General features: G+C 36.1%; 1 protein-coding gene across 3 annotated transcripts in view; it reads right to left on the bottom strand.

Moving 5' to 3' along the window:
- The window catches only part of AGTPBP1 (ATP/GTP binding protein 1), a 205896-nt gene that overhangs the window by 118333 nt on the left and 70898 nt on the right, over nt 1-16665 (bottom strand). For all 3 annotated transcript variants that reach the window (XM_011945894.1, XM_011945892.1, XM_011945893.1), the window contains 4 exons: nt 15467-15530; nt 14585-14731; nt 9628-9759; nt 6550-6643 (listed from right to left, as the gene is read on the bottom strand). In XM_011945894.1, the coding sequence (XP_011801284.1) occupies nt 6550-6643; nt 9628-9759; nt 14585-14731; nt 15467-15530 (437 nt within the window). The remainder of the gene's footprint in view (nt 1-6549; nt 6644-9627; nt 9760-14584; nt 14732-15466; nt 15531-16665) is intronic.

The following is a 16665-nucleotide window of genomic DNA, read 5'->3' as shown; positions in this document are numbered from 1 at the left end:
AACAAACGTGAAAAGACATTTACAGATCAAACTATTTCCAACTAACTTAACCACAACCCAGAACAAACCTCAAGAATATAGAAATACAAAAATATCCAGCACTCAACGAGGTGAAATTCACAATGACTGGCACTCAAAAATTATCAAGTATGCAAAAAGCAAGGAAAAAAAGACCCACAATGATGAAAAAAAAAATTGAAACAGACCTAGATGTGACATAAACATTAGAAAACATTAAAACACGGCCGGGCGCAGTGGCTCAAGCCTGTAATCCCAGCACTTTGGGAGGCCGAGACAGGCGGATCACGAGGTCAGGAGATCGAGACCATCCTGGCTAATACAGTGAAACCCCGTCTCTACTAAAAAATACAAAAAACTAGCCAGGCGAGGTGGCGGGCGCCTGTAGTCCCAGCTACTTGGGAGGCTGAGGCAGGAGAATGGTGTAAACCCAGGGGGCGGAGCTTGCAGTGAGCTGAGATCCGGCCACTGCACTCCAGCCTGGGCGACAGAGTGAGACTCCATCTCCAAAAAAAAAAAAAAAAAAGAAAAAAAAAGAAAACATTAAAACACTTATCACAATAGTACTCCAGAGGAAAGATTTAGTTTTTTTGAAAAGCTACCAACTGATCCAGCCATTCCACTCCTAGATATCTATTCAGCAGAAATAAAAAATATATGACCATAAAAAGTCTGTGAATGCTTATATATCCCAATAAATATTCACAGCAGCTTTATATATATTTGTAATAGTCAAAAACTAAAAACAACCCAAATGTCCATTAGTAGGTGAATGGATAAACAAATTACAATACAGCCATATAACTGTGACTACTACTCAACAATAAAAAGGAATAAATTTTTGATACATGCAACATAAGTGAATCTATAATCATGGTACATGGAAGAAGCCAGATCCACCCCACCATGAAAAAGAGTACACACACTATGATTCCATTTATATAAAATTCCTGAACTTATATGTAACCAAATCTACAGTAATAGAAAGCACAGCCACAACCGCTAGGGCCAAAGGAGAGACACAAGGGAAGAACTACCAAGGGGCACAATAAAGCTCTGGGGGTGATGGAGATGTTAGCTTGATGTGGTGACAGTTTTTCACAGGTTTAGCCATATATCCAGGATCACATTACGATTTTCATGGGCTCCAGACGACTTCTTTGCCTTCATAGGCCCCTCCCTTCAAAAAAGTATTTAAAATTCATACAGCATTTTACAGCCATGTTGGTGTTGGTATAAAGATGAATGCACTAATATCACAAAGGAAAACACTTTCTTCTAAAAGTTCATTGTTTATATGATTTTTAAAGAAATTAAAACATTTTTATGGGACCCTAGAAGTACTGTGCCTACCAAGCCTAAAGGCTTTAGCCCAGCCTACATGTTCATTCTCATCAAATTGTACACTTTGAATGTATAGATTTTATCATGTCAACTACATCTCAGAAATGTATTTTTAAAAACAAGTCAATGTAATATAAGAGAAACTAAGTAAACCCCTCTTCCTACGGTTACTCTGTTTACTTTCTACATGTTATAAATCCCTTCTATTTAAAAAGTGATTAAGAAAGCTGAGACAAAATATTTCCTCCCCAAGGCACTAAACAATCTGCTGATTAATCATGTTAAGAAGGTCTCGGCCGGGTGCGGTGGCTCAAGCCTGTAATCCCAGCACTTTGGGAGGCCGAGACAGGCGGATCACGAGGTCAGGAGATCGAGACCATCCTGGCTAACACCGTGAAACCCCGTCTCTACTAAAAAATACAAAAAACTAGCCGGGCGAGGTGGCGGGCGCCTGTAGTCCCAGCTACTCGGGAGGCTGAGGCAGGAGAATGGTGTGAACCCGGGAGGCGGAGCTTGCAGTGAGCTGAGATCCGGCCACTGCACTCCAGCCTGGGCGATAGAGCGAGACTCCGTCTCAAAAAAAAAAAAAAAAAGAAAAAGAAGGTCTCAAGACTCACTGCATTACATGTATTATCTACAGTAAGTAGCAGACTCCACTTACCATTCAATGTAGTATGTTTCTTACCATTACTAAGAAGGCTTCTTTGTCAACTTTTATTAGAGACTACCATGATCCATCAAAAACATTAACTTCTACGTATATACATGGAAGTCAAGTTTTGTGAAAGACTATGCAAACTATGCAAAGTTAAGACACAGCTAACATAGAACACAGTGAAAGATCACAAATTGTGCTTACTGCTAAGTACATGCAGTTAAATCACTGTTATGGGGTGAATTACGTCCAAAGAGATATGTTGAAGTCCCAATCTCCAATACTCCAAATACGACCTTATAATCCCCAATACTCCAAATATGACCTTATTGGAAAACATGGTCATTGCAAATGTAACTAGTTAAGGCAAGATCATACTGGAGTAGGTGGGCCCTTAATACAACAGACTGGTGGTGTTATAAGGAGAGAGAAGACAATGCAAAGACAGACACAAAAGAGGAGAGTGCCACGTGTTGAGGGAGGCAAAAAACGAAATGCTACGGCTGCAAGCCTAGGAACACCCAAGATTGCCAGCAAACCACCAGAAGCTAGGAAGAAGCAAGGATGCTCCCTTACAGGTTTCAGAGGGGGCACGGCCCTGCTGACAAGTTGATTTTGGACTTCTAGGCTCTGGAACTATAAAACAATAAATGTCTGTTGTTTTGAGCCACTCACGGTGTGGACTTTGTTATGAGAGCCCTAGAAAACTAATGCAATAACTTACATGCAATCACTTACCATGAACTCACAAGACTTTCCTTTCTACAGCTAATTCTTTATTCAACATTGTAAAAATCTTAGCGTACTTTCAGAAACTCTCCCTACTGGCACTTGTTTACAACTGTTTAAACCAAATAAAAGTGCTTCTGACAGTTTCTAATCCTGAAATACAACATTTTTTTTCTGTTGATGTTTATTTTTCAACACTGGAAAGCTGGGATATGAACCCAGTTCTTTCGGATGGCAGTGCCCATTGTGTTTGTTTCTTATTTCCAGTAGATTAAAAGACATAGTCAAGTTTGGTGCAAAGTCATCTGTAAATTTTTACCAAATGTTATTTAAGAGATATTTTTAGAACTTTACCACAAAGAAACTGCTGAAATTCTATAACATTTATAAGTCAGAGTAAATTGTTCCAAAAGAATTGTAAAATATTAGATTTATTGAAATGCATAGTTTGTATTATATTAATTAAAATTTCTCAGTATAAATAATTTATACTTCCTCATATATTTTTCCAGTCTTCATATCTCCACAAAGAATACTACAAGCAACAATAATTCAAAAAGTAGTCTGTGGCTTAGATTTAGGAGATGTGAAGGAAAAACGCTTAAGTCCCCAGGTACTAATGAAGTGACATCTACTTTCAGTTGTAGGGCAGTCCTTGCAATGACTTCCAAACCTATGGGGAAACTCAAAAAGATACAGTTAAAATAACCTCCTGAGTTGCTTCCTTCTAGATTAATAGCTTTAAATCCAAAATCTAAAATTTAAAAGGAGAGGAAGCATAAGCCTTCAAATATAACTCTTCCTCAATCTTCTTGCCATTAAATGTGGAGCATTGTTTAAAGGGAGGAAGAAATACAACAGAAAGTTCTAGATGTCTGAGGTTTTTAGTTAATTAGAGGAGAGACCCTCAGATTACTAAAAATGATAAGAGATCAAGATATAGCAAGTTTATATAGCAAGTTTAGTCAATGAATGGCTTGTTCTTTTTAAAGTAAAAATAAAGTAAAAGATAGGTTTTTCTTTTCAAAGTAGAAATAGAAAAATAATGAATAATTCATCTTTTCTCTGATGTTTTAGATCCACTAATTTCTGTAAGGTTTTGGATATACCCTATGTGGTATATTATAAAGATCCTTTTGAAATGCTCCATTTCATTTCCCCTGGGAACATTTTATATTAGATTTGATAACTTGGTTATAATAGAACATAAAGTACATCTTAAGTAGGAGATCATGGACATTATACAAAAAATAAATTTTAAAATGCCGTACCGATTAAAGGGGAAAACAGCACATAAATGAAAGCATAAAGAATGTACTTTTAGTATTACCTAGGAATCATTCATACACACACTACTACATTGCTTACCTAAACTGTATTACATTAATACAGGCATTGTGCTAATTATAGGAATCATTTCATTACCATCTTATAATAGAGGTGCTAATATTATTACCATTTTGCAGACAGGAAACTGGGGCATAATAAATTAAGTAACTTACTTGCATCCTAGGGACAGTAAATGATAGAGCTAACATGCAAATCCAAGTCCGTCTGCCTGCATAGCCCACTCTAAACCACCATAAGACGCTAATATTCTGTGTTACTGATTGTGATACATTTTGTTTGCTTTGTTACATTTCATCAGATAGTCTGGGATTGTGTATAGTTCTTACGCAGCTGTAACTATGCTGTCATCCCACCAAATGATATTTAATAAATAATTATATGTGCAAGTAAGTTCCCAAAATATTTTAAAATATTTGACCCTTATTAAGAAGGGGTGAAAACACTGGAAATGTCCTGAAGCCTATTTGTTTAAGAGTAAAATCTAATCAAATAGTTCATGTGGACACGTTCTGCATTACAAAAGATTCACAGCTAATAAACACACGAAAGAAATAAAATTAGATAAGTTATTATTTTCCAACCACTAATGAAATAACAGATATAGGCAATGTCATGAATGACTGCTAAATCACTAACTGAAAAGTGGATGGGGACATTTCTAACGGATAGATCACCTCAACTCAATGATCTTAAGTGACATAAAACAAAGTTGCCAGCTCCACCTATGAAATATTTTTGACCTAAAAAAAACAAACCAAAATCCCAAATCTAATCAAGCCACAGTTTTATCAGTATATAGAAAATGTAAGGGATATACTCATATGTTAAGTTACTCCAGGGTACAGTCAATGTAAGCCAGAACATGGGACATTTTAAAAGACCTATCACTCAAGTCCTTCATCACATAAAACGAAACCAAAAAATAGGAAGACTTTTTTTGATTTCACAAGATTATGAGACATAACAATCAAATATAATGTGTAGACTTAATTGAGACCCTGAACAAGCAAGCCAAGTGTAAAAAAAAAAAAAAAAAAAAAAGGCATTTTCTACATAATCAGAAAATACCAGATATAATGGCTGATATCTGCTTTAAAATACGCTTGGAAAAAAGAAAAACAGAAAAGGAAAATGAAATTAAAATGACAGATTTTTGACAGTAAAACTGGGTAATAGGTACATCAGAGTTCATTATCTTATCCTCTCTACATTTGTGTGGGTGTGGAAATTTCCTAAATATAATGAAGAATAATGTATGTATCTTGTTTGGATTCTGAGTCAAACAAACCAACTAAAAAAGGGCTATTTTGAAACAACTGAAGAAAACCAAACACAGACTAGATTTTAGATTGTATTAAGAAAGTTATCAGGAGAGAGAGGTGGAGGATCACTTGAGCCTAGGAATTTAAGGCTACAGTGAGCCATGATCACGCCACTGCACTCCAGCCTGGGCAACAGAGTGAGACTCCATCTCAAAAAAAAAAAAAAAAGAAATTAATAATTTTATTGGCTATGATTGCAGTATTCTGGTTATTGTTAAGTCCTTATTTAGTAGAATTATATACTGAGGTATTTAGAAAATAAATAATATTCAAAGAAAATAATCCAAGAGAAAATATCTAGGATCTGCTTATAGAAATACACACACATTTATATACATATAAAACACCTGAGATTTCTTAAAAGTACCCCAGGAAAAACAAACAAACAAAAGTGTGGAGTGGAAATAAATGAAACAAAAATGGTGGAATGTTCAGAATTGTTAAACACAATAAGTAATTAATATAACTCAATATAATTAGTTTAATATAATATAAACTCTATTTTATGTATATTTTTAAAATTCCACAATAAAAAAAATTTTAAAGAAAGACTTCTGAAATGGTTTAAGAAAATATTAAACTGTAACCAATAAATGAGACATGGCTTTCATTTTCTGAGGCTGAAAGGCCTAGGAATGAATAAAAATGCATACATATATACATACATACATATGTATATATAAACACACACATCTATGGATGGGGAAAAGAATGACGTGATTTTGACAAAATAGAAATACATCAATTTAAGATGGTTCAGGTATTCACAAGAATGAAGAAGTCATTACAAGATTGTAAAATTGGGTGAGAAATATAGTAGGCACTCAATAAATGTTTCTGAATGAATACTCTATAGATAATCTTTTTTCCTTTTACTGTACCTAGAAATGTTCAGTCTCAGTTACCATAAACATTATATTCAATGAATTCAAAACTGTCCAGTTTTGATATACTTGTGAAGATTAAATTTTATACTAAAGAAAATCTTTATCATGATAAAATCATTAAGAACTAAGAAATGAAATAACCCTGGAGACAATTTAATTCAACCTGCTCATTGTACATATCAAGATAATGAGGCCCAGAGTAACAAAGGTTATACCTATGTTTACATTCAAAACATTTACTCACTTTATAAGACTGGAATTCTTCTTACTAAATGGTCCAATGATTTTAAACATCAGTTCCACAACTCCATTTTTCCCTAACGATACTGAATTCACAGCTGAGAGAGGGAGAAAGAGATGCGAAATTATTTTAAGCTTTGACAACCAAAAATGTGTACACTTAGTGATACATACCTAAAAACATATACAAATTGTTTAGTAAACGTCAACTCAAGCCACTCTTAAAGTCCATCTAAGCTAACCACATGAAGAAATAGTGTTTTTTGTTTTTGCTTTGTTATGGAAAGCGCAGGGAAATTCTGAAACAAGTTATATGAAAAAAAAAAAAAAGAAAACTACTATAAAAAAATTCTTCAGTTACTCCATACTTCTCTAATAAATTTAGTGAACCTCACTGAACACCAGGTTATGGGGATTCCAAAACAAGAATAGTCTCTGACCTCAAAGAACAAAGTGTAGAGAGAATGACAGAAACAATAAACAAATAATTACTAAATTACTTTCAAAATTGATTAAGAATTGTAGACTATTTGGATTACACCACTGAGAAGTTCCTAATTCAGACTAAGACACAGACATTTCTGGAGAAAATGATGCCTAGGCTCAGTCTTTAAAAGTGAGTAGGCATTAGCTAGGACAGGAGTTGAGGTAAAGCGGTAGATGTGGCTCTGGACACAGGAATGATACAAACAACAGAACGAAGACAATGAACATCACCATGTGAGCAGTTACATTTTGTTAAACACAGAGTATCAAACAAAGATACACAAATAGGAAGATGAGGTGGAAAAAGAAGGTGAGAAACAAATTATGAAGGGCCGTAGAAGTTGTTAATTCTTTTGACTATGGGGAATCACCCAAAAGGAACAACAAATCAGATGTGCATTTTAAATAAACAGGTCAGAATTCAAAGAACTCTGGGGAAGCTGGTTTTGAAAGACACATTAGGAGGCTATGGTCTAGGTAACAGGTAATGAGGACTTTAATTAAAGCAAGAGTAGCAGGGAAAAAGATGAAACAACTTCAGTGTTTAATATGGAATATGCAAATAATTACCTCACCAGAAAACTGTGCTTAACATTTTTAATTCTGAACAAATGTTATTAAATATATTGTAGAACCAGGCACAGTGGCATGTGCCTGTAGTCCCAGCTGCTTGGGAGGCTGAAGCAGGAGGACTGCTTAAGGCCAGGAGTTCAAAGCCAGTCTGAGATATATAGCAAGACCCTGTCTCTAAAAGAAAATTGTTTAATAAACAATTTTTAAATTGTAGATAAGCCGTTTGCTAGCCTTCTACTGGTTAATCCAATAAAATGCCACCAAAAATGTAGCTCCTAATATTTCGTAGGATAATCTTAATTTTCTCGTATCTGTTTATTACTCCATTATGCCTTCTAATTTCATGTCTCTACTGTATTCCTTTTACCTTGACTGGAGTATTTGGTAGTTTAGTTGTTATATTTTTTACATTTGGGGGTTTTTGTTGCATTGTTGTTTTTTTGAGATAGTGTCTTGCTGTGTTGCCCAAGCTGGAGTGCAGTGGTGCAGTCTTGGCTCACTGCAGCCTCAACCTCCTGGGCTCGAGAAATCCTCCCACTTTAGCCTCCTGAGTAGCGGAGACTGCAGGCACACATCACCACAACCAGCCAATTTTTTCCATTTTTTGTAGAAATGGCACCTCACTATATTGCTTGGGCTGGTTGCAAACTCCTGGCCTCGAGTGTCCTCCTGCCTAGCTTCCAAAGTGCTGGGATTACAGCCATGTGCCACTGTACCAGCCTATTTTATTTTTAAATCCAATACAGTGTTGTTGTTGTTTTTTAATCAACTGCTTTTCTGTTTTCTAATGCATATTTTTCATTTTCCCTTTACTATTTCATTTCTTGACTTTCCTGGTGTTTATTTCTCTGTTCTTAACTTCATTGGTTAGGTATCTAATTCATTTATTTCCTTATGTTCTTTTTAATTACATAAGAGTTATTTAAGTGTTCTAAGCTGTTTTCCACAGAGCACACCTTTAGCCATATTTTAAAGGTACTGATAGACACACACAGAGACATATACGTAAGCTTACGTATGTTTCTATATTACATACATGTATATATGCAATATACACACATATCTAGCACTCTATCATTATTTTGCAATGATATTCTGCAATAACATATATTCTGCAATTCAATCTTAGGTTCTTTCATTAACCACTTCAATTCTGCAATCAGAGAATAGAAAAAAAATCCATACCTCATGGTGTGGAACCTCATGTTAGTGAGAGTGTGTGTTCTGGAAGACATTTTATCTGAGTCTATCTCTCTGTGATCCCTCTTCTCTCTAGCTTCCTCAGAGGTTCCCATACTAGTTACTTTCAGTTCTGCTACTTCCCTATTGATTGCTGAAGAGAATTAGCTCCAGGTGACCATGCTACTGCATCCCTTCCTTTTCTGCTTTCCTCTCATCTGTGACAGTCCAAAGAGGCGCAGGAGTCTTTCCAGCGGCCAATACCCTCATATTCTTCCACATACAGGCTGCCTACCCATCCTCCTCACTCCTATCCTTTATAAACTGGGGAAATTAGTTACAATGTTCAAGGTTTTATCAACTTAATCTTCTTCTTTTGTTGTTGTTGTTGAAATGGAATCTTGCTCTGTCACCCAGGCTGGAGTGCAATGGCACAATTTCGACTCATTGCAACCTCCGCTTCCTAGGTTCAAACGATTCTCCTACCTTAGCTTCCCGAATAGTCAGGATTATAGGCGCCCACCAACATGCCCAGCTGATTTTTGTATTTTTAATAGAGGCGGGGTTTCGCCATGCTGGTCTTGAACTCCTGACCTCAGGTGATTCGCCCGCCTTGGCCTCCCAAAGTGCTAGGATTACAGGCATGAGCCACCATGCACAGCCCAACTTAACCTTACCCCACATCACTTTTGTTGTGGTTGGAGTCAAGAGTTAAAATGAGCCATATTAAATCTTCTCTTTCCTTTTTCACAAATTTCAGAGGTTTACAGAATCACAACACTTTAAAATTCTTTTTGTGTAACTTTACAACACTGAGTCAACTAAAAGCCACTTAAATACTCACAGCTGGCAGAATATACTCTTAAAAGCTGAAGGCAAGGTAGAACCAAGCGATGATTCTGCAAATTCTGCTTGACCAAATTCAGGGTTATATTCAGAGCCCCATTAATTCTAGCTTTTACTCCAAATTTTTTATCTGTTTAAAAAAAAAAAGACAATTTGTTCACGTATAACTTTCCTTTTCTTTTTTTTTTTTTTGAGACAGAGTCTTGTTCTGTCATCCAGGCTGGAGTGCAGTAGCTCCATCTCAGCTCACTGCAACCTCTGCTTCCCAAGTTGAAGCAATTCTCCTGCCTCTGCCTCCTGAGTAGCTGGGATTACAGGTACCCACCACCACATTGGGTTAATTTTTGGATTTTTAGTAGAGACGGGCTTTTGCCACGTTGGCCAGGCCGGTCTCAAACTCCTGACCTCAAGTGATCCACCCGCCTTGGCCTCCCAAAGTGCTGAGATTACAGGCGTGAGCCACTGTGCCTGGCCCACATATAAGTTTTGAATGAAACGATGATATTATAAATCAGTGATGTAAATTTTAAATTTATATTGTGAATTAATATTATGAAATATAAAGTTGGCCTGAAAATAATAAAACTATAATCCTTATTTGTATTATTTTTAAAATAAAACATCCCTTTTATTTTAAAACATTAGTTGAAAGAACATACCAAGAAACACAGGCGGATAGGGCAGGAGGATGGAGGCCAGAGTAGCCCAACACTTAGACTGTCACAAAAAAAAAATGAACTGCTCTACTACACGTATACATTTGTCCAGTTCAACACATTTCCCAGAACACCATCAGAGAGTCAACAGGAACAAAATCTAAATGTCCATTACAGCAGTACTTACTTAATATGAACCATATTCCTTTCTGACTTGTAAAAAAATAAAAATTAATTTAAAAAATGAACAGCTTATGTAGAAAATAATCTGGCAAACATTACCAAATAAATTTCTAAAGGGAAATAATTCTTGACACAGAAAGGGAAGAAAAGATGTTCTTAATTTTTATTCTTATGAAGAGATTAAAACAGTAAAAACAAAATTTAAATAAGAAGAACTTAAGAATGTTAAGATTTATAGTAGACATTGGAGATACAAACGGTGGCAGGGTGGGTCAGCGGTGAAGGTTGAAAAATTACCTGTTAGCTACAATGTTCACTATTCAGGTTATGGGTACATTAAATGCCCAGACTTCCCCACTACACAGTACACACATGTAAGAAATCTGCACTTGTACTCCTTCACTATATAAAAATACAAATAAAAATGAATTTTAAAAAAGACTTAAGATTGGGTGCAGTGGCTCACGCCTGTAATCCCAGCACTTTGGGAGGCCGAGGCGGGCGGATCACGAGGTCAGGAGATCGAGACCATCCTGGCTAACGTGGTGAAACCCCATCTGTACTAAAAATACAAAAAAAATTAGCCTGGCGTGGCGGCGGGCGCCTGTAGTCCCAGCTACTCAGGAGGCTGAGGCAGGAGAATGGCGTGAACCCAGGAGGCGGAGCTTGTAGTGAGCCAAGATCGCGCCACTGCACTCCAGCCTGGGCGACTGAGCAAGACTCCGTCTCAAAAAGAAAAAAAAGACTTAAAATAAATAGGACCAGCAAACAAAGAATTTTAAATCAAAATAACTCAAAATTCCTGAGGGAAAATTATCTTACCTCACTAGAAAAATAAAAAGAATAGAAAAAAACACTCAAAAAATTACCATATAATGTCCTTGAATGACATAAAAATGGGAAACTAGGGCAAACCATAAAGGAAACAGCCCAAATTTAAAAGAATATATAAAAGAAAATAAGATGAACTAAAACTTAAAAGGGATATTAAAGAACTATTTTAAAAATCCATATCTTAATTTCATGAAAAGTAGAAGACAATCTAGTTCTGATTAGAAGAGAAAGCACAACAATACTCATCAATAAATCAGGGGGTTTTAACCAATTTTCTGCCAAATTATGGTTTTCTAGTTCTGATTAGAAGAGAAAGCACAACAATACTCATCAATAAATCAGGGGGTTTTAACTAATTTTCTGCCGAATTATGGTTTTCTTATTTTTTCATTTTCATTTTCTACAAAAATCTCAAAAGGGAGTCTTTAGATCTTAAATACAAGAGCTAAAGAAAAATAAGAGATAGCTAACATATTCCTTAAATAAACCAAATACATCTTTAAGTCTTAAAGCTTCTAATACACCAGGAAATTAAAGTCACCTCAGGGTTCCTTTCTTTAAAACAACACCTATAAAAACTACTAATTACTTATACAATACATAAAGACAGGCTAGAAATATGTATGTTAATAAATACACAAACTATGTACACATGCATCCTCATTTTTTCCAATAAGCATTTTAGCCAAATACTCAAAGTTTAAAACTCACATGTATGCCACAGGCAAAGGCAAAACTCTTTTTTTTCTTTTTGAGACAGAGTCTCACTCTGTCACCCAGGCTGGAGTGCGGTGGCACAATCTCAGCTCACTGCAACCTCCACCTCCCAGGTTCAAGCAATTCTCCTGCCTCAGCCTCTTGAGTAGCTGGGATTACAGGTGCGCACCACCATGCCCGGATAATTTTTTGTATTTTTAGTAGAGATGGGGTTTCAGTATGCTGACCAGGCTGGTCTCAAACTCCTGACCTCGTGATCCGCCCGCCTCGGCCTCTCAAAGTGCTGGGATTTTACAGGCATGAGCCACTGCGCCTGGCCAAAGGCAAAACTCTTAAAACACAATTCTAATAATTTAAGGAATTACTTTAATCTTTGTGCAAGGAGACAACTGAACTTGAGTTCCAGTCAAAGGGTGCCTTCCTTAGTTAACCTAATCTCAATCAACTTCTTCCTTTGTTCTATATTCTATTTTTCCCAATTTGCATTTTTTAATATTTCACGTGTCTTACAGTTGTAATAACTGGTCTCATAATTTTTCTATTTTTGTCTTAAGTAAGATTGTAAGCTTCCTGAGCATTCACACTATGCAGCACAAATATGACTATTAAAGAAAGCAGTGACATATTTTACCTCCATGTTCTTCAAAACATTCCCATCCATACCCCTTCCTTCTAGCCTCAACAATACCCGTATTGCATGTATCCTTTAGAAACACATTGAGAGGGCACATATACACTCCAAGACACATTTGTGACCCAAAAATTTTTCTTTTTTCTACCACATGCAATAGAATTCCTCATAAATTTTGGATTCTCAGTTCTTACAGGTCACTAGTTGACCATAAAAAAGCATTTCGGCCAGGTGTGGTGGCTCACGCCTGTAATCCCAGCACTTGGGAGTCCAAGGTGGGCAGATCATGAGGTCTGGAATTTGAGACCATCCTGGTCAACATGGTGAAACCCCGTCTCTACTAAAACTACAAAAAATGAGACGGGCATGGTGGCACGCGCCTGTAGTCTCAGCTACTCGGGAGGCTGAGGCAGGAGAATCACTTGAACCCAGGAGGCAGAGGTTGCAGTAAGCCCAGATCACACCACTGAATGTCAGCCTGGCAATACAGTGAGACTCTGTCAAAATAAAAAATAAAAAAAAAAGCATTTCATTACTAAATCTAAGAAAAAGCTGTAGCATTTTAGATTTTAAAAATTAAGTACTCTCCATAAGAAAACATTGGAGAAATGCTTCTGGACATTAGTCTGGGTAAAAATTTATTTAGTAAGACCTGGAAAGCATAGGTAACTAAAGCGAAAATTGACAAAGGAGATTACATCAAGCTAAAAAGCTTCTGAACAGCAAAGGAAACAATCAACAAAGTGAAGAGACAACGTACAGAATGGGAGGAAATACTTACAGACTACTCATCTGACAGGGGGTTAATAACCAGAATATATAAGGAGCTCAAATAACAGCAAAAACAAAAAAAAAAAAGAGAAAGGATTTTTTAAATGGGCAAAAGATCTGAATAAATATTCTCAAAAGAAAACATATAAATGGGCAATGGGTATAGATAAAAACGCTCAACATTACTAATCATTAGGGAAATGCAAATCAAAACCATCATGAGAGATCATCTCATCCCAGTTAAAACAGCTGTTATCAAGAATAATAAACGCTGGTGAGGATAAGGGGTAAGGGGAACACTCATACACTCTTTGCAAGAATCTAAGTTAGTACAGCCACTACGGAAAACAGTATGGGGGTTCTCCAAAAAACTGAAAATAGAATTACCAGATGATCTAGCAATCCTAATGTTGGGTATATATCCAAATGGAAGGAAATAAGTATACTGAAGACTATCTGCATTCCCATGTTTACTGCTGCACTATTCACAAAAGCCAAGGTATGGAATCAACCTAGGTGTCCATCAATGAATGAATATATAAAGAAAAAGTGGTTTATTTACACAATGGAATATTATTCAACCATAAAAAAGAATGAAATTCTGTCATTTGCAGCAACATGGATGGAACTGGAGGACATGATGTCAAGTGAAACAAGGCAGGCACAGAAAGATAAATATCAATGTTCTCTTTCATACGTGGAAGCTAAAAAAATTGATCTCATAAAAGGAGTGAATAGTTATCAGAGGCTGCCAAGGGTAATGGGGAGCGAGAGATAAAGACGAGTTTGTTAAGGTTGTATTTTGTTAATACAAAAATACATTTCAATAGAAGGAATAACATCCAGTGGTAACACAGTAGGGCAACTATAGCTAATAATAATTTACTATATATTTCAAAATAGCTATAAAAGAAGATTTGGAATGATCCCAACACAAAGAAATAATGAATGTTTGAGGTGATGGATACCCCATGTACCCAGATTTGATCATTACAGACACATTTGTATCAAAATATCACGTGTACCCCCATAAACATGTACAATTACTATGTATCCATAGAAATTTAAAATAACATTTTTAAAAACTGAGTAGTTACAAGGTGAGAGAATCATGTTACAAAAATAGTTCTAGATTCAACAATCATACAAATGAAATCCCTTACCTTTTGGTCCAATCTTTGCAAGAATAGAATGAATCTGTACCATTAAGTCCTCATGTGGGGGAGATTCTTTGCTGGCGTTCATAAGTAACTGCAACAGTATTTGAGAACCACCTTTGGTGACTAAGAAACTCACTCTTCGACCTCCACCTAACAATTAAAAAAAAAAAATTTGAAACAACAAATCCTCCCATATTAGGTATCATAACTTATCAGCATTCAAGAAATGGTTAAAACTGATGATTTTAGAATGACTTCTAAAATCAAACAAATACGGCCGGGCGCAGTAGCTCACGCCTGTAATCACAGCACTTAGAGAGGCCGAGGCAGGCGGATTCACCTGAGGTCAGGAGTTCAAGACCAGCCTAGCCAACATGGTGAAACCCCGTCTCAGCTAAAAATACAAAAATTAGCCGGGCATCATGGCACACACCTATAATCCCAGCTACTTGGAGTTTGAAGCAGGAGAATCTTTTGAACCCAGGAGGCAGAGGTGGCAGTGGGCAGAGATGGCACCACTGCACTCAAGCCTGGGCGACAAAAGCAAAACTCCATCTCAATCAATCAATAAAATCAAACAAATACCATCAACATATTTTGTTTAATCTCATTTATTTAGAAAATAGAACACAAAGGGTAAACACAAATCATGCTGAAACTCTAGGTTCAAGGCTGTGAAATACATGGCTGTGGGGTAGTCTGAGGGATACTTGAAAAGATACCAAAAATAAAGCAACAACAACAAAGTATGACATTTCAGTTTCTAAATTCCAATACTCAGAATAGCCTCTATAAGAGTATCAGAAAATTCCAAATAAAGTGAATATGATACATTGTTGATCACTGTTTAGAAACAGAAATTAGACCAAAGAAACAAAAACTTACCAGCTGACACCAGCTCAACAAGAATGCTTAAGATATTAAGTGTAGTTTGAAGATCTTTTGTGTTCTGAAATAAATAGTTTGTTTTATTAAAACATTGTAAACTTTTGATTCCCAAACTTTTGAATCCATTGGGAACTACCCATATTTTACAAATGACCTTTCCAATGTCTTTAGGAACAAATGTATTCAGGTTATCACTATTCTTTTATCATTTCAGTCTGTTTCCTTCTGCCTTTAAGAATTTTTACAAATCATTTTTAGTTATTACTTGCTTAATGTCGACATTACTACAAGAAGAATCAATCTGTCATTTGAATTCCTCATCTTTCTGCCAAACAGATAATAAACAGTAAATGAATCAAAATGTAAATGGCACTACAATGTATGTCTGGTGACTACTCAATCACCTAGCTGCCCTCTCAGAAGACGATCATGTTATCAATTTCTTTTGCATTCTGCCAAAGATAATATGCACATATAAAAGAAATCCATGTAAATATACATGTGCATACAGGTTTGTTTCTCCAAATGGTATTGCTCTATAGGTACTATTTTGTACCTTGATATTTTACATATCGATAGATAAAGAGCTTCTTCTTTTTGAGGGCTACAGGATATATTCCATTATATGTCTATATCACCATTGTTTATGTAACCAGTCATCTACCCATGAAATATTTAGGTTGCTTTTAATATTTTGCTATTCAAAGTTTCAAATTTAACTAAGGATATATATTTACACATGGCAAAGAACATCTGTATAGTAAGGTAAATGCTTACAATTTCAAGTTCAAAGAATATGGGCCTTTATTTTAATAGATATTACCAAGCTGCTCTCTATGAAATAATTTATACTCCCATCAGCAATGCAGAGGTGTGACTATTTCTCCAAGTTTGGACAACGTATCTCATAAGTGAAAATGTTTAAACATTGTACTTTAGTTTTATTTATCTTATTAAAAGTAATGCTCAATCTCAAGTGACATCTGTGTTTCTTTTTCTGAGAACTGTGCATAGCCTTTACATGGTTTTTGAGGGGTTTTTCTTCCCTTCCTAAATGTTTTTTTTTTGAGACGGAATCTCTCTCTGATGCCCAGGCTGGAGTGCAGTGGTGCGATCTCAACTCACTGCAAGCTCCGCCTCCCGGGTTCACGCCATTCTCCTGCCTCAGCCTCCTGAGTAGCTGGGACTACAGGCAC

This window comes from Colobus angolensis, unplaced genomic scaffold (assembly GCF_000951035.1).
Source record: "Colobus angolensis palliatus isolate OR3802 unplaced genomic scaffold, Cang.pa_1.0 Scaffold246, whole genome shotgun sequence".
NCBI lineage: Eukaryota > Metazoa > Chordata > Mammalia > Primates > Cercopithecidae > Colobus > Colobus angolensis.
Note: the sequence above shows the minus strand (reverse complement) of the source record. Positions and strands in the feature narration are given on the sequence as shown.